This window comes from Candoia aspera, chromosome 5 (genome assembly GCF_035149785.1).
Source record: "Candoia aspera isolate rCanAsp1 chromosome 5, rCanAsp1.hap2, whole genome shotgun sequence".
In the NCBI taxonomy this organism is placed as follows: domain Eukaryota; kingdom Metazoa; phylum Chordata; class Lepidosauria; order Squamata; family Boidae; genus Candoia; species Candoia aspera.
The window spans coordinates 90,909,653-90,931,895 of record NC_086157.1 but is presented as its reverse complement, the minus strand read 5'-3'; the positions used below and the strand labels follow the sequence as shown (position 1 = coordinate 90,931,895).

The following is a 22,243-nucleotide window of genomic DNA, read 5'->3' as shown; positions in this document are numbered from 1 at the left end:
GATCAGCCATCTTGCTTGCAACTGTGACGGATCCTTTTCAAGGACACTAGGTTTGGAAACCTAATCACTTTCAGAAATTGCCTATTAACCATATTAAAGCTATTAGAGACCTTAGGAATGACTAGTTTGAAAAGTCTTTATTGGGTGAGCTTATCTTCAACTCTATTTCAAATTCTTTAAGTTCTTAAGCTTATAATTAATTTTTCTTTTGTTCAGAGTTGAAGATAAACTCACCAAGACAGCAAAAAGCTAAATAGGATTCTGATCTAAGAAAGTTAAAAATGGATCAAGATAAATTTGGAATATTGACTTTTACTATAAGGTTTTGGGATTAACTATAAAAAATGAACAAACATGGGAAACAGACTTATTTTGGCTTATTCCAAGTTATAACAAAAGATTTTTGTTATAACTTATTCCAAGTTATAACAAAAGATAAGTGATGATTTTAGAAACTGGACACTAGAGGACACTAGATTTTAAGAAGAAGAAGAAAAAATACAAGTCTGTTCTAGATGTCAGTTAATACTGGGACTTACAAAATGACACAAAACAATATAACATCAGAAATATTAAAGAAGATCTTTGAAGAATGGAACCAGAAATTAGTAACTACAATATCAACACTGTCAGTAATGATGTCTGCTTCTATGGATAGACTATGTCTAAAAGATGTTAATGAAGGAATGACAGATGTGGAGCACATTTTATCCAACAAGACAGAGAAGGTACAGAATGTGGAACTACAAATGACAGGCCAAGAGAATGATCTGGAATAAGTTAAAAAAAGAGCTAGTTAAAAATTAAAAAGTGGCTTTAGAGGGAGCTTTTAACAACAGATGCTACCTCAACACCACCTTTCTGGGCTCCTCAGGAGAATGATTTGGAAAAGGATACTTTACTATATGTACAAAAAAACCTGAAGTTTTAAAAATTAAAAGGGAAATACATATGATAAACCAAGAGAATGACCTGAAAAATGGTTTCTTATTGGATCTACAAAAGAGGCTTGTTAAAGCCTTGAAGAAATCTATGTGATGGTATAAATAAAATTGAATAGAAATCAAACCCTACAACAAAATTTGATTGAATTAAAGATTAAGACTGTTAGAAGTAAAAGGAAGGGATATAAAGTTGATTTATTTGATCGAGATTAAAATAAGACTTTTTTTTTTTTGCAATGTTTTGACAACCCTTTATGGACTTTTTGCTGACACCAGGATTGAAAAGTTGATGTTTTATGGATTTGCTTATAGATAAGGGGTGGGATATAGGAAGAAGAGATATCTGTTAAACCTTATAGGGGGTGAAGAGTTTGTTTATACTTGTTGTGATGAAGGATGGAAGTCACAACCTTCTTTATATATTTTCTTTTTCTGTATTATATTCTTTCTTTTCTTTTTCTTTTTTCTTGCACTTTTTATTCTTTCTTTCCATTCTCTAAATTCAGTTTGCATTAGTTTTTACTATTGTAATTAAAATTTTTGATAAAAGTATATACACACACATAGAGTATGTGTGTGTCTGTGTGTGTGTATATATATACTGTATATACACATATACATACATACATACATACATATATATAAAAAGAGAAATTGTGATAGACCTATTGCCAGTCTTCTTTAGAATGGAGTAAATCAAATAAAAATTATGTTAAAATTATTGACTATTTGTAAGATATAATGAAAGTGATGTCTCTTAAATCCTTTTTGAAAAGTTGAATATATAGGAACCAATTTTAGCTCTCAAAGGAGATCATTCCACAATTTTAAAAATGCAGAAGACACAAATTAATGAGTTTCCATCACTCGTATATTTGCAACTGATGAGGCACTCAAAAAGGCCTCTCCTGCAAATGTTAATAACTGGGCAAGCTTATAATGGGACAAGTAACACCACAGGACTTAGCCAAACTCTAAACCATTTATAGTTTTAAAAGTTAAAACAGAACACTTAACTTTGAACTTAGAAAACAATAGTTAATTCTCAACCAACCACTACAGATCTTTATATCAGATACTTACTACCAGGTAATATAGCAGCTTAGTTAACACATGATATTCCTTCTTTTATTTTCTGTCATATGTTCTCCAGAACAACTGAGTCAACTGTACCTACATTCAGGATCTGAGTAAGAGAGTTAGATAAACTCAATAACTTATGCTGTTTGGCAGTCTGCTTTTCAGCCAGTGTCAAAAAGCTTATATGGGCTCAAGCTTACTCTGACCCAAGAAGGGGAAACTGTCAATATGCTTGGGGAAATATACTTCATGAGATTTGCAGCAAGCAAATTGGCATTGACAGCAATGAATTATTAAAATACTGTTAAATGCAAGAGCAGCAAGAGTTGTTCACTTGTGATCTCACTTGGGTTGGGCTGCTTTTCAAACTTCTGTCTGAGGATCTGAAAACGAAGATAATTCACTCTGACAAAGCAGGAGATTATTTTTAAAATCTTTAAATGCTTCCAGCTAAGCCATTTCAATTGTGAAAAACACTGTTAACATGGAAGCTATACAGAATTGTTAAAATCAAGGCACTTCCAGATGACCACAAAAAATCTGTTAGAATTGCCTGAAAACTGGTCAGATCAGCAAAACAAAAACCACCAATTCCTGTAAACAACCTCCTAAAAAGCATAGAGTAACTGTCCACAATATCACATTGCTTATTTGATTATGGTCAGCATAGAAGAGCTGTCAAAAGAAAACCTTTTCTGCAACCTCACCACAGAAGTAATTACCTAAGTATGGAAAAGAAAACCCTTAATGTTTTAGAATGAAGTGCTTAGGACTGATGAAACAACTATAGAAATGTTCAATTACAGCTACAGAAGATACATTTGGAGAAAGAAGTGTGAGGCATTTGAAGACCTGCCAACTGTTCAGTGCGGAGGTGGCTCTATTATGTCTTGGGGTTGTGTAGCAGCCAGTGGCACAGGAAAAGCATGGGTAAAGGATGAATGAATTCAACTACGTATCAATGGTACCCCATGTCTCTCTGGATATGTCCATGTGGTGATGGCTCAGTAACTTTAAGCCATACGCTTCTTTGCTTGTCCCTCTTCAAGGACTCTAGATAGACCTTCATTTATCCTACCTTGAAGACATTTCCAGACAGGGAATTTTCATTTACTGCTACTTCTTTCAGATAAGGATTCAAAAATAACTTCCCAGGTTGCCCAGTTTTGTACCACCATTTGTACAATACAACATGCTATTAACTAAGTTTGGATACTTATCTATGCACCACTCATTACATTACTATATTTTATTTTATTATGCATATCCTTATTTATCTTTCGGTCCTGTTATATTCATTTGTTTTTCTGTTATACATATAAATGTATGTAACAGTTCTATTATTGGATATTTTATTGTACCTGGCTATATGGCTGTAATATCCAATCTGATTTAACTAGATACCAGCTTATCCTCACAACAGACCTCATACTGCATATTACCTTCCTACTGGCATTTACATACCTTAAAATTGATACATTTTCCCACCTTCAGTAGATAAGCTGCTAAGAATACAAATTAATTTAGTTGCTCTGAGTTTTAATCCTAGCATTTTCATTAGTGGACACAAAATTTGCAAGGCATTTGAAGAGGCATTGACATAGTCAACCATTTTAGACTAGACCACAACTGATCAATGTAAGCAAAAAGCTGTTCCTTGAACACTGCTGTTTACAAGCTATCTTTCATCTGAGATCCCTCAAACTTACCAAATGCATCTGTATTTAGACTTCCCTGTGATTCATCAGTATATTCAAGCCTACCAGTAAATTTTTAGAACTAAAAATGCAAACCCTGTTTTAATTCAAATCTCTCTGAATCTGCATAATTAAAACCTTTAATTAGGGAACTGTTTTTACAGAAGGGAGATGTAGCTTTTTACAGAACTAAAGAACTTTCCAATGCAGATGTGCTCATCATAAAGGTCAGCTATAAATTTTGTGAGAACTGCTACTCATTTCATCATCTGAAAGAATATATTTGTGGATCAAAAATTTAATTATAGCAACAGTTAAACTTACCTCATTTTTCATGAAAATAGACTTAAGGGAACACCTACATTTTTTCTGTCAGTGTTTGACATTATCTATTGGGTAATCCAGTGCAACACTTCATCAATACATCTGTTTTCTTTTTTCATAACACACAACACCTCCATTGTTTTCAGATTAGACACTCTTAATGGGAATTTTGAGGTATATTGATTTCCTTCTGTCCATTCATAAAGAGCAAAAACCAAACTAAAGATAATGGCTCTGTTGACAACTGTATTAAATAATGTGAATAGAAAGATTCAGGAATAGGAAAGATTCAAGGAAAATTATCCTCTTCTTATGAGTAGCATTTCTTAGATCATTTCCAGAAGACATCATTTAGTCAGTAGGGATATATCAAGTTATACTGATATACTCAAAGAAAAATTCTATCTATGAAGACAAATTCACTTATGAACAATAAACTGGAGTATTAGTTTAGGTTTAGAATTCTAACCTGCCGTACATCAGAAATTAAACATAACCAAGTCTTGTCTATTTGGGCTGCCAGTAACTCTAGTGCCTCAGGCAAATGTCTAATCCTTTTTGTTTTAAACTGAAAATGCCAATACTCAATATGGAGATGTGATGCATAGCATGACTTTTAGCACTGGGTTATTTTTCTTCATTTGGAAATGTAAAGTACATATCAATATCCCCCTGGGGTTCATGTTTTATTTATTTATTTATTTTCTATCCCCACCTTTATTAATTTTATAAATAACTCAAGGCAGCAAACATACCTAATACTGCTTCCTTCTCCTATTTTCCCCACAACAACAACCCTGTGAGGTGAGCTGGGCTGAGAGAGAGTGACTGGCCCAGCTTTCATGCCTAAGGCCGGACTAGAACTCTCAGTCTCCTGGTTTGTAGCCCATTGCCTTAACCACTAGTACCAAACCATAATAGGCCCAAACGACCCTACTAATGATTGTTGGTTTTTCTGTAGCTAAAACAGGGCCATCTGTATGAAAGAGGGAGGTTTCAGTAGGGTTGGAAGAAACAATGTCTATAAACCACTAAAGAAGGTAGGGAGTGGAACAATTCAAGGAAGGCTTAACGTAACTACTGGCCTCAGAACACTCAGGATTTAGATGGATGGAAAACTTGGAGAATAGTGAAATGGTAGCGATGGTAGGCCTGGAATGGACATTGTATGAAAAATAGGCCAGGACATCTAAATGCCTATTTGGGGGACAGTTTATCCTGAAAAAGGATACAGCAATCTAGGTAAAATCCTGAACAGAGGATAACATTTCCTCACAAAACTCATATGGTTATCATTATAGTAACTGAACAACTATCTAAAGTATCTTGATAATCTGGAAGTAACTTGCTGAATTAGCAATTTACCCTGCAGATGAAGTGCCACACAGCACGGGGAAAGAAGAAATCCATTCAAGAATCTGGAGATGATAGGGCAAGAGAAATAGTCAACTTGAAATAACAGTGGCGGTTTCCTGGAACCCAGGCTTTTGGATTCAAAACCCTAAGACCATATTAGCAGTTTTGCTGCCCCTCACAGGATCCCACTTATGTCAACTATGTCCTGCTTGTATGTTTGTGCATTAAATAAGTATTAAAAAGATATACAGAGAGATGTGCAAAAACAGCCTCCCTTGAGACTCATGAGGCATTATGTTTTTCTTTGGTAAATGGACTTGGTGAATGGATTATTTATCATGCCACAACTAAATTGCACTAATAATTTACATCCATTAATTCTTGGAAGTTATCAAGAACTATTTAGATAAATGAGAGAGATCTCTCTTATTAATATGAAAGAGTACTTTGCTTGAATTATCATTTTTATTTAAAAGTTACATTCTTGCATTTGCCTCCAGAATTGATTAGTCAGAAGAAGTTATGTATATTTTATTACTGGCCAATTACATTGAGTTTTTAGATCCTCTGCTTCTGTTATTCAATAAAGGTAATAGTCAGAAATGAAGTTTCTATCTAATAAGTTACAGAGCAGTATTTGCAGCAAAATGTTATAACAGTGGAGAGCCCAAACTGTCAACAAAATGATTTTTTTTTTTTAAATGTGGCTACAATGTACAAGTTTACCACACAAACTTAAAAAGTTAGAGATCTAATTTTAAATTATCTTTAAATTTTAAAACAGTATATCAATATTTAGAAATCTTTAGTGATAAACAACCATACTCTAACTTTAAACAGAAATGTATAGGAAAGTTTGTACTGCTAAAAACTGTACTACAATTATCAGTTATATTATGGGGATAAAGAAAGTGAAAAAATCGAAGTATTTTGTTTCCTTCCTTATTTTATAGGTCAAAACAAGGCTTGCTGCTGGGAAAGGGGTCTTAATATTATAATAAATGACTTTTTAATATGTCATAAAGCGTTATATTGTTCAAGAATATAATTTTACAGTATATAACATCATTTGAAGTCATTTTTTAAAACAAGGCTCCTTTCAATTTATTAATTGTGGATATAAATTTCTAAAACAAAATAGAAGTCATATTATTAACCAATTATGTTAATTCGGCAGACTAAGCATATACTCAAGCACTTTCCCTATGAAGATTTCATTCCTCAGGTTTCCTGTGCAGAAACTTTACACTTGGTCTCTAATTAAAGAACCAGACATAACTCTACCTTATCAACTAGAAATCTAGAGTCATAAATATTGCAGATACAAACCTTTATTAATTGAGGAAAGGTAAGTCTCTGTGGTCAAAATATTACTTTCCATTTGCCTTAGACTAAAATCAATTAAGAGCAGCAAACTATTTCCTCTCTGTTCAAATAAAATTTCTAGTTAGAATTGAAGAGTTCCATATTACCTACAGTATTGCCTATTTGACACTTAGATGGCTAGATCCCTATGCATCAAATGAACTTCTCTTTATGGTCCACTATTGCAGTAGTCTGTAAAAAAGACTCAGCAAATCTGGGAGAAAAAAAAGATGGGGAATCCTTCTGGAAATTTACATTCAGGGATCAAATGGTCTACAGTATCATCATTAGTTTTGCAAATATAGTATACTGGGATAATATATTTACAAATGCTATTTTGGGGTCAGGCTTTTGAAGTTCTGAAATTGAACAAGGATTATTTCTCTTCTGCTTTCTGTACAAAATTTTCAAATGCAGTTTAGTATTTAATGCAGCTTCTGTTTTTTATTTATTCACCATTAAGTAATTATCTAAAACATTAAGACTTTCAGGTGAGATGCAAGCATTCATAGCCTCCTTTTATTCCATTTTCAGCAGATTTTCCCACAGCTGGTATTGTATAAATTTTCTTAGAAGGACATGGTAACTAAGCAAGCGCTGGATTAGTGGAATGGCATAATACAATAGACCCTTGTATTCTTTGTAATGAAAAATAAACAACCAGTGCCACCACAGTGTAACTCACTTAACATCTCAACTATTTTCTTCAAAGATTCACAGTGATTAAGCAACTCCCTTAGCAGTCCTTAAAGCCAAGAATTACACTGTTAGTATAATTTTTTTGGAAATTAACACAGATCAAACTAGCAGTTACGAAGAGATTCAAAATTAAGATCTAGATTTATATTTTAAATGTTGACTGCAACTGGGGTGAGGTGAAGGAGCAGATCAAAAAGGATTTAATTTTCTCAGTGCTTGCATGAAATTTGATTCTGAACTAAACTGAAGTGAAACACAAGTGAGATAATTTTTTCTCCATACCCTCACCTCAAGATCAATTAACACATCCTTTCTGGATCTACCACAATAAAACAACAATGTTAGCTGGTAATTTAGAAGAGTTTCCAGCAATGCCTCCTAGAAAGCAAACCTATGAGACTAGGACAATAGGGCAACAAAATATTGTAGTAATCCTGAGTCAAAATGTGCACTACATTAATGATGAAGCATACAATTTACTCTGCTAAACCTCTTTTAATTAAAGGAAGCATGTGTGGGCTTCCAGTTCTGATTAGGACTTTCACAGCTTTGGGGATTAAGTCTCCTACCAGCTGATTTTAGAAGAGGTTCCCCACCCCCAGCCCCACATTTAAACAAAGAAAATTAGCCTCCATTGGCATGGCTTGGGGGATGGGGTACTTTAAGCCATTCAAAACTCAGAAACTAGGATTTGGATCTGATACATACCAAATACGTGATGCTCATTTTATTTGAATGTACTTGATAGGTATGAGATCCAAATCTCACAGCATGTAGTTAATACGTGTTTTGTCCCCTAGCTTTCCATAGGGCCAATTTTAAGAAAATGGTTGGGGTTTGGATAGCCAAAGCCCCCAAAATTCCTAGGTGACAGAAGCTTTATAAAGAACGTTTCCTTGTCTTCCACAAAAGTCATTCTTTTCTTTCCTGCTATTTATCTGAGTAGAAGAAGCAGCCAGGCAGCTTTAAACGATCATTCCTCTTTACAGTTGGCTTTTCTACATCTAGTTGAGATATTTGAGGAAAAGATAATCAGCTGAATCAAGGATGGCAGAATGACCACGAAGGATAACAACAGAGGTTTTACTAGCATTTAAAATTATTTCTAATTTCTTTGCTTTTGCTACAAAGCAGCTGCCATATTCTTTTCCCAAAAGTCTCCATTTCAGTGCCGACTGGACTATTGTCAAGCAAACAGAGTATGAAGCATGACCATCAAAACTTATTTGTGTTGTAAGGACATGGCTGCAAAACATCAATACAGATAGTAGAAAATTAAGGCAAATGTATTTGCATACGGAAAGATTTATTCTTCCCCAGAGGCTAGCTTGATTTCAGTGTTTCATACAGATGGGGTCACATTCAAAATAGGTTCTTCAACTTTGATGGAACAGCATAATGATACTGCATATCAAACAGCTGAACATTAAGTGTGCATGTGCAGACAGAGAGAAGGCTATAAAATTGACTGATCATGCTACTTATTCCTTATTGATGCGGTCAACTAACTGCATTCTTGACTCTTTATTAAAAGAGTCAAGGCACAGAAAATGCAAACTCAGATGTTTATGTCAATGTAAAGACTCCTTCAAGTCAAGCTCAGCATGTGGTGACCACATTGATGTGTCCATTTTGTTTCATTGGCTACAGTAGACAAGTGGGTTGCCATCACCTCCTTCTGGGACTTTTTTAAGACTTTCCTTCAGATTTCCTGATGGTTGCTTATTCAAGTACTAACCAGAGACTGATAAGTTGGTTATTTTTAAAAGGGAATAGTTAACATACTGTATACAATGTGGATTCCAGTCTCTTTAACAATTTTACATTTTTCCTTCACTTGGTAAATCGTATGTGCTGGCATGTCATAATAAGTCTTTAGTTTTGTTCCCATGCAAAATTATAGAAAGCAATATTGATTTAATCATAGAGCATAATTTCAATGAACCAAAGCAATATGAGGATCAATTCAGTAATCATTATTTTATTTCAAAACAGCATTATATCTGATCTCAGTATAAGCTAGGTCTTACTTCAATATGTTAAGCACGGAATTTAAATCCAGGATTCACATATTTGAGAACTGTGAATCTCATCTCAGGCTGCATGCAACACAGCCCCAGCATGTTACTGTCTTACACAAATCCAGCCAATGGCTTCTTGCAATATATCAAATCAGTCAAAGTTCTTCACTGCTTATTTCCAAAGCAAATAAATTGCTTTGAAGAGAGGCTTATACCCTGTCATTAAAACATGTTATGAACTTTTTTTCAACTTTAAGTCAGATTTGACTCCTGGCAACTACTTGCACAAGTCAATACTGTTTTCTAGGCAACATTTTCAGAAGTAGTTTGCCATTGCTTCTTCTTAGAACTAAGACAGGGTAACTGGGCCAGCTGGCTTCCATGCCTAGGGCAGGACTAGAATTCAGCCTTTCTTGTTCCTAGTCCAGTGACTTTACCACTAGACCAAACCGGCTCTCACTTTCCATGTTAGAAGCTTTATATCAGGATTTTTTAAAAATTGCTATGGCATATAATCCTCCTCTGAGAAATTAGATTATCTCATACATCATCCCCTTCCTCCCCCGCTTGCCCACTGAACGCTGAACACCGAATTTCAGTCCACTGTGGAAGCATTATTTTCTATGAAACCTAACAATTTGGGACACAGTTAAATTTTGACAATTTTTACACCTGATATTTCTAGGGGAAGAATTGGCATTTGAACATGGGCTATCAGATATATTTGTTTAAATGGGGCAGTTGAATAGTATTAAAATTTTCCATTGTTTAATAGCACCAAGAACCAAATCATTGGGTAGCAGTAGCAACCTTGCAATCCTTTGTGCTAGAAAAGCTAGTTCCTTAGCAACCACTGAAGACAACTGTGTTGCCAGGGAAATGTGTAAGACATTTATCAAATGTAGAGAAAAAAAAGCAACAGCAGAGAAAACCGCACATGCACACCTTCTAACCTCTTTTGTATTTCATGCAATAAAATTATTCTCATCCATCAATAAAAATCATGCTGGTCTCTAGGAGGTATTTTTGACTTACTAAAAGTTTTGTTTTATAATAAACATTCCCTGATATTAAATTGCACATACACAGAGACAGAAAATATTTTGCCTCTTCCAATATCTGAAGTATTGCCTGGGAATTCAGTGCAGCTTTAGATGTGCCTTAAAGCAGTGTTTTGCAACTTCAGCAGTTTTAAATGCATGGACTTCAACTGCCAGAATTCCCCAGCCAGCAGCTGAAGTCCACACATCTTAAAGTTGCTGACATTGAGAAACACTGCTTTAAAGGACTTTACCATATCTAATGGAATTTCTGGTTGTTCATCCTCTGAATAGAAGACCTCTCTGCATTTGGAAGCCTCCTTCTGGGGTTTCTAGATATGAGTTATAAAACTCCAGATTACCAGTATATTGTAAGCAAAGCAACATAGAAAATGTTAACTCTTTTCTACCATACAGGGTCACCTGGACTTTTGCAGTCCAGGTTGGGTATCCCTATATAGTACCTCCTCATCCTGAGTGATGTCGTTAAAAAAAAAAAGCAAACCTCTCACTACTGCTGCCTTTAACAAAAGAATTAATCTTATGGTAATTTGGCCTGCAGCCATTGTTTTCCTTTTAGAATATCTATCTATCTATCTACCTATCTACCTATCTCCCCAATGCGCCAAAAGCTGAATACCATATGGAAAAATTATGTCAAGCTTCGCTGAGCTCTGTTGCTGCAAGTGTACAAATAGGGGACTTCAACAGGTATAACACATATTATGCTTTATGTATTTGAAGTCAGTCAACTGTGGTATGTTCAATAAATGATAAATAATAGCATTTTGTGAAGCAGCCAGTACTTAAATACTATTGCTCAAACCACTAACAAACATATATATATGGGCATAGCATGTACTTTGCTACATGTCTTCTCATTTATCTCTGTCACTACAAATGAACACGGCAGGACATTCCTACAGCTCCAATTTTGTACTTAAGAACTTCTTAAGCCTTGAAGAACTTTCAATAATCCCCTCATCTGAAGAAATATAATTGAAAATATGTTGGTGCTGCTGAAACAGTGGGTGGGGGTTATCTTAACCTTTATATGGATATTCTAAGTTGAAAGCATAATCCCTCTGAATATTTGGAGTTGTTGATTTTTTAAGGTTAGAAGTATTCATTCTGTATTGGGTAGCTCATGTATACTGCTCAGAATCATGTGGACTGGAGTGATCTATAAGTACTGTTAGTACTAGTAGCTGCAATAGCAGCAACAACTTTCACTACCAAAGGATAGCCTTTATTACAGCTCAGTCTGCATTATAAGATAGGTATTAACATCAAAAATAAACACTGTTCACAGAACCTTTCATCAATGAAATTGGGAATATTTTTGCCTACTTTCCCAGTACCTGAAAATCTGTTAGAGATTTAAAGAACCTTCCAGAATGTTCAGGAGGAAGAGCGAATCAAAGATAAATTTGCAGAAAACCAATCATGGATTCAAGCCATTGGATTACCATAAAAAGTCAACCTCCTCCTTAAAATTCAGCACCCTGGACTGGACACGCTATCCAGAAAAAGCATGACTAATGCTAAATGAAGCATAACTATTGCCCCTTGTGTCTTAAAAACCATGGGCCCATTAATGTGAACCAAGCTACATTCACCTTTTAAAATTTGCATATTTTACTGTAGCCATTTGGTCTACAATCATCTCAATAAATGCTTTGGCAGGATAAACAAAGTAATTGTACTGCTTTTTCATGGAAACATCAGAGATGAAGCCAAACCACCACAAAACTGGTAAGGCATTCCTAGAGCACATTAAAGTTCAAACTTTTCATCAAGTTAGTAAAAGCAGCAGTATCAAGCTGACAAAGTAAAACTGCCTTTTAATTGACTCCATCTCTTAGTAATTACCATGTCAGATTGCTTTCAACAACCATGTCCAAGCCATGCTGACTCTGAGAATATAAATCTCCAAGGAAGCACAAATCACATACATTTGAATTTTCAAGCTTCAGAGCTGACTGCGCATTTCAAGCAATATTTTTAAATGTATTCCTTCCTGTAGATAGTTTTCTGGATCCCACTAGAAGTTTTCCAGCATTTTAACAGAAGAAAAAGGATGCTAAGAAATATATCTGAAAAACATGGAAATAACAGCTGAAGTGAATGATAACCCATTTTGTACAACAAGCTGGATGAAATCATCTCTCTTCTGTACAGGATTTATTCTCCTTCACTATCTGAAGTTATTGCTAAATTCTGAATTGCTCTTGAACATAAAGCTGCAGGTATAGCAGGCTGTCGCATCAGATTTACCCACATGTGCACTCAACTAGCAATCGTCATTTTTGTCTTAGTGATTTTCACAATGATCTCAGTATGCATCTCTTTCAAATAAAGTTTGGAAATTAAAATGGTGCAAAATGCTTCTTTTCACATTTTCAAGGACTCAGTGCCTATTCTGAAGGAGGCACACTGGCTGACATCTCATTTCTAAGTAAATTAAAGGGGATACTATTTATTTCAACCTATAACGGGCCTGGAAATTGACAAATGAGCCCCTAGTTCAAATTCTAACTTACAAAGATGCTGGTCTTTAGAAATAGGATCATTCCCATCACATTCTCAGTATTGCAAAATGCATGCATAACTTTTCTTGCTTAGCCACATTTCTACCAACTAAACAAGATCCTTGTATCAATGGCTACTTTAAAAAAAAAAAAAATCTGTTCATCTTCTGTTTTCCTACATTTTCTTTAAATGTCTTTTAACTAATTTTTTTTAGTAAGGGGACTTGTATAGCCAAAATGAAATACAACTTTTCCAAAGGTGATTAACAGTCTTGCACAAAATAACTTTACATACTAGGTTTTTTTGCGGGGAAATGATTGAGAAGTGATCTACTTTTTTCTTTAAATCAAACGGAAGTTAGACATTTCTCTAAAAACCTCTAAGAGACTGCAACAAAATTATAAAGACTCTGAGCACATCTTGCTTATTTTCAGCAACAGAGCAGGCCTGTAGTAGTGTTGGAAGTCTACAGTAATCCTTATATGCACACTGGAAGTAGAGGAATTTTAATCTTTTGAAGATCAGAAAAGAACAAGTAAACGTTAGCTGTGTTTCTTCTTGTTTTTGATATACTGCAGAAATGGAGAACCTCTGATTTATGGGCCTGATCTGTCCACTATGCTGCTGATCCAGCCTGTAATGCTTTCCATGTTGGATATACTGTATTCTTCATATTGCCGTCCTTCTCCATTTCATCTGTGAACTGCTAGAATGTCCTTTTGTACATATGCCATTTTTTGTTCTACATATGTAGGACACTTCAGTATTGTTCAGCTTTTTGCAGGCATTTCTGTTTATTGGGACACCAGGGACTATTCAGAATGAATCAGTGAATTTATTTTGATCTGCATTTTGAGATGCTATGTGACAGTGCAACTTGGATTTGATTATTTGGGGGAAATGAGGAATTTATCCTTATTCACAACTTAAGTATTCTTACATATGAGTACCACTGAATTCAATAGGACTTATTTCTTTCTGACTGCACTTACGTAAATCTGTGTTAAAAGAGAGAGTGACAAGGTTTCCTTGAGTTTTGATAGCATTAATGGAACTGTATTTTGGCTGTAACAACATTGTCTATGACCATTGCAGTGCAACCATTTACATACCTTTGTCAAAGCCAAATACAGCCTTAATCTGTCATTCTTTCTGCAGTTAGGTTCAGCTTTATTGAAGATTCTCACCCCCCATCTTATTAATTACAGGGCATGGTTCATCATGGTAGATATAATCATGGTCTGAAGTCTTGAGCCTAAACATTTCATTTGGCTTACCAAGTGGGCTTTTCTTCATTGTAAAGGCTCCATTCAAATGTTACCTCAGTGTTGACACATCTCTCCACCAATCCCACATATTCCCATGAATTTTTCATATGACCCATTATCTGTTGTACGTAGCACTGATTATGTGCCATCAAGTTGGTGTCAACTCTTAGCAACCACATAGATATTCTCCAGGAGGATCTGTCCCCAACCTGGTTCTTTAGTCTTCCAGCAGTGCAACCATCACCACTGTAATTGAATCCATCCAACTTGCTGCTTGTCATCCATTAGTGGTATGGAAAGAACCACCATGTGCAGGTCAAATGACATTTGTATGATACATATATACACACCAGCCCTAATAGAATGTAAGAAATAGAAAAAAAGATATTTTCCTATTACTATTTACAGCAGAGGTAAGGCAACCTGAAACCCATGGGCTATTTTCAGGTCACAGACTCTTTTTGTAGCCTTTGGATCCTTCCACCAAAATTGTGCCACCAAAGCTTAATAATGCAATTTTTCTTATTCTTAAGAAAATATAAAGTAAAATAAATGTATTAAACTTCTTCTACACTTAACATACTTTTTTTTAATCTCACCTACCTCTAAGACCAAGATGTTGAGTCTCTCCCCTCTCAGTAACATCACCACATTGACACCATGGTTGCTGCTGATGCCGTTGGAAGTTAAATTTTTTAAAAATATATAAAATGTGGCTTTAGCTTTAAAACATTGCCTCTCTTTATCTATTTATTTATTTATTCTTTTCCAACAAATGTGCTGTTTTATCAGAAGAAATTTGCATCAGATTTGGTTTCCAATAATGACATAGGAATCTTATTGCTGCTTTTCACTAAGTCAGAATGCTTGTCCATCTAGGCCAGTACAATCTCTCCTAACTGGCATTAGATCTCCAGGGTTCTACAGAATTATCCTTTCAACTTGTAATGCCAAAGGCTTGGGATCTTTTGCACTCAAGGGACCTGCTTTATGTTTGGTCCTTCCCCAAAACAGTTCAAAATACTGACCTGATAAAGAGCAGTCTTAGAAAAAAAACAAGAAGGAAGGAAGGCATCTTGCACTTACTCTGTCCCGTTCTGTGCTTAATATTTGGCCAATGTGTTAAACAGCAATGAGATATAATTCAGATGTAACTTATCTATTTAACAATGAAATTAATATTTCTAATGTTGAGGATTTATTTATTTATTTTTCAAATTTCTATCACCGCCCATCTCTCCCGAAAAGGAGACCAATAGGTTACACACACCTTACAATTTCCTTGAATGCTTACCAACTCCATATAACATCGCATAGGAACACTCAATATATGAGCTGTAAGCATAGAGAAAAGATATGCAATTCTGTACCTCAGCTTCATAAACTAGTGTCTTTTCAAACTGATTTGCACCTTTCATTATAAAATCTTTTCTTTATAACTGACACGGTTTACATCAAGACATTTGGACAAGTTGGGTCTAATCTCTAGACCAGTGTTTCTCAACATTGGCAACTTTAAGATGTGTAGATGTTAACTCCCAGAATTCCCTAGCCAGCAAAGCTGTCTATAGTGCTGTTTTGGAGATTTTAGTTCATAACTTAGCACCTATATATTGTGCCACCTGGAACCACCTAAATTAACTTTCTCAACCTGGTGAGTTCTGTATGTTTCTCACTAAAACATGATCCATGATTATGTTCACATGTACTATGTGAATTGGGGATGATGACAACAATACTCCACAATAGCTTGCCAGATTGTTTAAACACAATGCAAAACTCTTGTTACCTATAAAGCCATAAATTATCTAGGACCTAATTATTGGAAGAATCACATTTTATATAATAGGGAATTTATAACCCATCTTTCAATTTAGATAGATATAATTTTGAACCTTTATGAACATAGAAAAGCACTACAGGGAACAAGTGCCTTTCCTCCAGGTCATCTCACTTATCTGAAGTTCATAGGGAAGAAGCTTTTTAGTATACTATGTTGTATAACAGAACGCCCTGCTCAATAAAGGACACATTTTGCCAATAATGGTATTTTTATAAAATGCTTTATTCATGATTCATGCATGCTGCTGACCTTTTTTCACCCTACTGCAGAAAAGCAACTCAGCACACAGGGTAGCTTTGCATTTTCCCCATAACCACCGCATTTCTGAAACCTCTCTTTCTCTGTAACACACACCACTCCCACAATGCTTAGTAAAAGGAAAAGACTTCATCTGGAAGATGCACCTTTTAAAAGTGCGTTTTTAAAACCCTTATGTAGTTGGGGAGATTCAGGAAATGAAACAGCTGAGGAATTTCGACAGAAAAATTAATCCTTATTTATTTATTTTATTTTATTTTATTTTATTTCCCCCCTTTATTATTTTTATAAATAACTCAAGGCAGTGAACATACCAAATACTCCTTCCTCCTCCTATTTTCCCCACAACAACAACCTGTGAGGACTGAGAGACAGGGACTGGCCCAAGGCCACCCAGCCAGCTTTCATGCCTAAGACAGAACTAGAACTAGATTTCTGTGTGTGTATATGGGTGTGTGCCTTCAAATCAGTTTTGACCCCTGGCATCTGCCTGGACAATCCCTGCAGTTTTTCTTGGCCAGATTTTCACAAGTGGTTTGCCATTGCCTCCTTCCTAGGGCTGAGAGAAAGTGACTGGCCCAAAGTCACCCAGCTGGTTTTCATGCCTAAGGCGGAACTAGAACTCACAGTATCTGGGTTTCTAAAAATGTCAGGTATATGCAACTGAGTTAACATATAGTTCATCCCCCTAGAGCTTTGCTAGATTTTACTAGGCTATAGAGTTTGTTGTTTTCCCTTCATCTTGAACTATGTGCTACCTTGACAGTTTTGTCCTAAGGGGCAGTCCACTATCTTGAACTATTCACAGTTTAAAAAAACAAGCTCTTTGTGGGTACATTTGCAAAGCAGTTTACATATATAATCTGAATGAAGCCTGGTCTGTTATTTCTGGTTGAAACTTTAGCCAGATGTGTCTGTAAATTGATCAATTATGCCATCTCCTCTTTTAATCAAAAGCATGACTTACTACTCCATTATTGGCCTCTGGGTCCTTCCAGTCTGTCAGCTTTAAGAAAAATGACTGCTTAACCCAAGTTGAAAAGACAATTAAAACTGTTCAAACTGAGGTTTGATTTTCCATTTGCTTGATGGAATATCTTGATATCATTATGCCCTAAAGCCTCAAAGGCAATACTTCCAAGCTGTAGCACTTAATAGAAAAAACAAATTCTCTATAAACAAAGAATTATGGAGGCCAGGACACCAGCATGGTCTATGGGATTATGATGAATTCTGCTTCTTGTTCTTGTCTACCATTTTTGAACTTCATGACCCCATTCCCATTGAAAGTCCACATTAAATCTTAGAAGCCAGTATTTTAACAAAGAGGAATACTTATTTGAACATTTATTTCAAATTTGAAATTCAAATTTCAAAGTGTATGGTAAAATTTATCTACTGAGATGAAAGTATTTAGCCTACAGGTTTTGTTGTCATCTGTCTCTTAACCTGACTATAAGTAAGAGAGAAGTTACTGCTGCTAAGGAAAGAATCACTGTCTGAAGATTCTGCTTGATAAGTGCCTTTGTTTACCCACCAGACACAGCAGTGTCTGTTCAAGACAAAGAGATGGAACTTTCTCCCATTCCTTTGCCTGCCAAGATTAAGCAGCAGAGCCTATTACTTCAGCAGGACTTAATAAAGATGTAAGGCAAGCATGCCTCATGATAAATGTCAAGCAGGCACAAAGTTTTGAAAAGTTTTGAAAAATAAGCTGTGGTCTTGACTTTGATCTCAACACATTTCCTTAGAAGAAATTAAGTCTACTGTCCTGTAGCTACAAACCCTATTTTCCCTTAGTTAAGGACAAAAAATTAACTACTTTCAATTACTACTGTAAACTATTATTATTAATAACAACATTCTGTTAGATTTAGACCTCACTGTTGTTCCAAGAGTTCAGGTTGAATAAAACTTTGCATGAACTGCCTTTCGATACTTATAAACCTATGGACCAACAGGGGCAATAGATTCAGAGCTGGCAGAGAGAGACTGCACTTCAATCTCCTTTCCTTGACTAAGACTTACTTTGCATGCTTCTATACAGCATGTCTCCTACTGGACAAACTGGTACCCTTAGGGCTTTCATCGCTTCCTTCAACACTCACTTAAATTCTTCTGTCCCTGACATTTACAGTTCAGGTTCGCACTTATTTTCTCTCCACAAATGGAGAAGAGCACACGGTAGGCTCTTAGCTGTAGAACGATTTAAGTAATTCAGGCGTTACTTTCTTTCATGCAAGCATCAGCCTCAAGAACGCTTTCTTTAAATGTATACCTTTTCTATAAGCTTAAAATTTATGCTCTTAATTTTAGTGGTTCTCTCTACATGGCTCTGTTATGATGTTTTTTTACATTACCAGGCATTTGGCCCAAGAAGTATTCGCTTATATCCAAGTTATCCCAAAATCTACATTTTTATGTAATATTTTACTTGATAGCTTAAAGAATTCTCTTACCTGTTTCCCATCCAGTGTGTAAAGACGCTTAACTACTCCTGAATCAAGTTTGATGGCATCAGTAATATCAGTGAGAACCTGCTCAAACGAATGTGCTGTTTTCTTGTTAAGCAGAATCCGAACTGCTTTGCGTGGCTTCACACCACTCCTGATGATTGTGACCAGTTTAGGTCTAATGAAATCCTTGTTCTCCTTTGTATCTGAAGGGCTTCCTTTGGCCGTGGCTAGAGAGGGCACTGTGCGGGAAGTTGAGGTGGTCTTGACATTTACTGACCAATTAGGATTTACATTCTTTGTGTACTCCAGCTTCTTAAAAGGCTCTATTGAACCACACACATAGCTCTCTCCTAAAAAGAGAGAAAAAGGGGTGGATGGGTAGAAAGAATTACAAGTCATTAACTTGGCCATATACAGTTCTTTCCACAACCATCCAAGTCACTTCCTAAAGATTCTCTTCAATGACAGTGAAGACATGCTACCATTCCAAGGTCTTTAGTTACCAGATTTGGAAGGAAAAAAAAAACAGTCTGGCTTGCATACTACCCTGAGCTATACTTAATCACATTACCTAATCACATTTATTGAATAAATCATGGTTGTCATATTCATACAACAGTTAAGCCAAAATCCAATAGACCACCTAATGGTTAGTACTGTATATTGCATTAACCCAGTCATATTCTAGAAAACTTGGACATTTTTAAAAAGAAAATGCAGACATCACACATAATCAAAAGCCATGGAATCTCACTATTCGTGGGAGGAAGTTCCTGAAATGACTTTAGCGATAATAAAAAAAATATGCAGTTCTGGAAAATTATTTTCTAACATTTCTAACATTTGTGTGATTGGAGGCGAATAGGCAAAAGGAGTGGAGCCACTGTTATTTCTTCCAATTTCTGTTGTAGAGTTACCTACATCTGACAAAGAAAATTAATCTGTTTAGGAGACACATCCTTCAATGGAAAGAAAGTTTTAGCCCCAGCACATTTTCAAGGAAACAGACATTTAGCAGCTCTATTTATGCAATGGAATCTGAAGCAAAGGAAAAAGCATTTCTTTTTAAAGCAGTTTGTTCTGGAAGAAATATGCAGTAGTACATCTTAAGGGCCAGGTGACAAGGCACAGTAATAATTTGCAAATGATCAAACAAGACATATTCTCTTTAATCTACATTGCCATGTAATATTTTTAGTACCAACCACAAGGTTAGAAACCACGAAAGTGTTCTTTCTTTGTATACTCTTCCAAACTTCATTGATGTTTAAGTGCTATCATTTGTTTTTTTTGGCAGAAAATGTTTCCTAAATGATGTGGTATTGATATACTGTGGTGCTCTCCAAAGCAATTAAACTGCAAGATAGTGAACATCTTACTTTATCCCACTAAATGAAATTGTTTGCTATTACTAGACATACTGACAAATAGAATGGCCAAATTTAGGCTTCTTTTCAACACTACACAAGGTCTCTGAAAGAAAGGTTTACTTTTAATATTTGCTTTCATTCTTGGTGCTCAAGTGACCAAACAGCAGCCACTAGAAAAGGAATGTAAATGTATTCTGAAATAATAGATTCTTTCTGCTGGGTAGCCACTAATGGCTAAATTACTGTGGATTCCTAAAATCCAACAATTGCCCTAATTCAGGAGCTGGCAACATGGATTTCTTTGATGACTACATTCTCCTGGGGTTGAAGCTGCATGGTAGCTAGAGCTGAAACAACCTTGCCACGAGCCTCAGACAAAAGTGGGTGAAAGCATCCATTCTTCCTTATACCCTTTTTTCTGGCACTTTCTCTCTTGCCCAGACACTAAGCTGCAGGGAATGGCCAGATAATACTTTACAGAGGTAATAGCTATCTCTTGCCCTTGTGTGCGAAATTAGGCTGAAAGCCGCATTAGAATTTGACTTAGGATTCTCTGACAGTACATGATGGGTCAGCTGCAGAAGGAAGCAGTCATTGGTTTTAAAGCAAACGTAATTACCTCCTCCCAACTCTCATGTAAACCTTGGATAAAAGGCAGCTGGGGAGGGTCTTCCTTGGGTGATTGCACATTTTAGGAATAGGAAGGATAGTTTATTCCATTGCTTGTCAATTACATGTGTTCATAGTATTGCTATTCCCTTAATTTAATGGTATTCAAACATGGATCACCAGCAATTGGGGTGATGGTACAGAATCAGATTTTTTTTTTAAACCTGATCAGAGGTCACAACTTGATCTAGGTTTTCCTCTTCATTTGCCTGCACAAGCTCAGAGTGAGCAGTTTTGGTACTGCAAAGTTTGAGAAACCCTGGGAAATATAGATGAAAATGTAATACCAAACTAAGAGGCATACTGATTTTTTTCTCCAATCCTAACTATGCTAACTATGCTAACCTAGCAGTTCAAAGGCATGCAAATGGAAGTAGGTAAATAGGTACCACTTTCATGGGAAAATAACAGGGGCATGAAAGAAGCCCCCTTGGGCGTCCCAAATGCCAAGTCTTGTAGGCCTTTAGAGTCAACCTCTGAATAGCACCTAGGAGCAAAGTGCATGTATTAGAATTTGCAGCATGTGGATTTTCCACTTTCAGTCAAGATAAACTCAATGTTCACTTCCAGTTGAGAACCATGGTAAGCTGAATGTTCCTTTTCGCAGCAGGACAGCGTTACTACAAAGATCAGCGTGGGATGCAGGATCCCTGCTGAAATGCTCTCCAGATTGAGAAATCTTTGAGATAGCCCATGTGACTCTGCACAACCACTCCTCGTGAGTAAATTGTAGGAATCATTGTTTTGCTGTTTGCCTATAGGTCAAGTGGCTGGGAGTCAAGAAACCATATTTGCTCACAGTTGTTAATGTAGCCATTTAAAGGACAATAAACTCAACTGAGCCTCACTTCTTAATCACTTTGGATTTTTTTTCTTCTACTACCTTAAAAGGATTAAGACCCTTCAGAAAGGCAAGTTATACTTTATTTGGTAGGTGAGTCACCTTTTCCTTAGAGAAAGAACTTTTAAATGCAATTTTTAAAAGCTTTTGAAAAATATTACTTTTTTGATTAAACAGCAAAAGGGTGCTCAGAATATGGACTTTAAAAAGATTAACAATGGATTAAGGGCTCATATGGATTTGGATTTATAATTTTAAATGCCCACAAAGAGCTTTGAATTAATTAGAAGAAATTTTCCCTTGGGAAAAGGGAATTGCTTTGAGCTTTTTCATGATAAGGGGACTTCGAAGGTTGGACACTAGAGAGAGCTAGAGGATAAAGAAAATAATAATGTATATGTAATACAAACCTGGGAAAATTTATCTGCCAGATTCTTTGACAAAATAGATAAATTGCTTGACAAAATTGACAGAGCATGT

General features: G+C 35.7%; 1 protein-coding gene across 2 annotated transcripts in view; it reads right to left on the bottom strand.

Annotated features, from left to right (window-relative positions):
• The window catches only part of DCLK1 (doublecortin like kinase 1), a 206,747-nt gene that overhangs the window by 176,370 nt on the left and 8,134 nt on the right, over nt 1–22,243 (bottom strand). For both annotated transcript variants that reach the window (XM_063305693.1, XM_063305692.1), the window contains exon 2: nt 18,887–19,233. In XM_063305693.1, the coding sequence (XP_063161763.1) occupies nt 18,887–19,233 (347 nt within the window). The remainder of the gene's footprint in view (nt 1–18,886; nt 19,234–22,243) is intronic.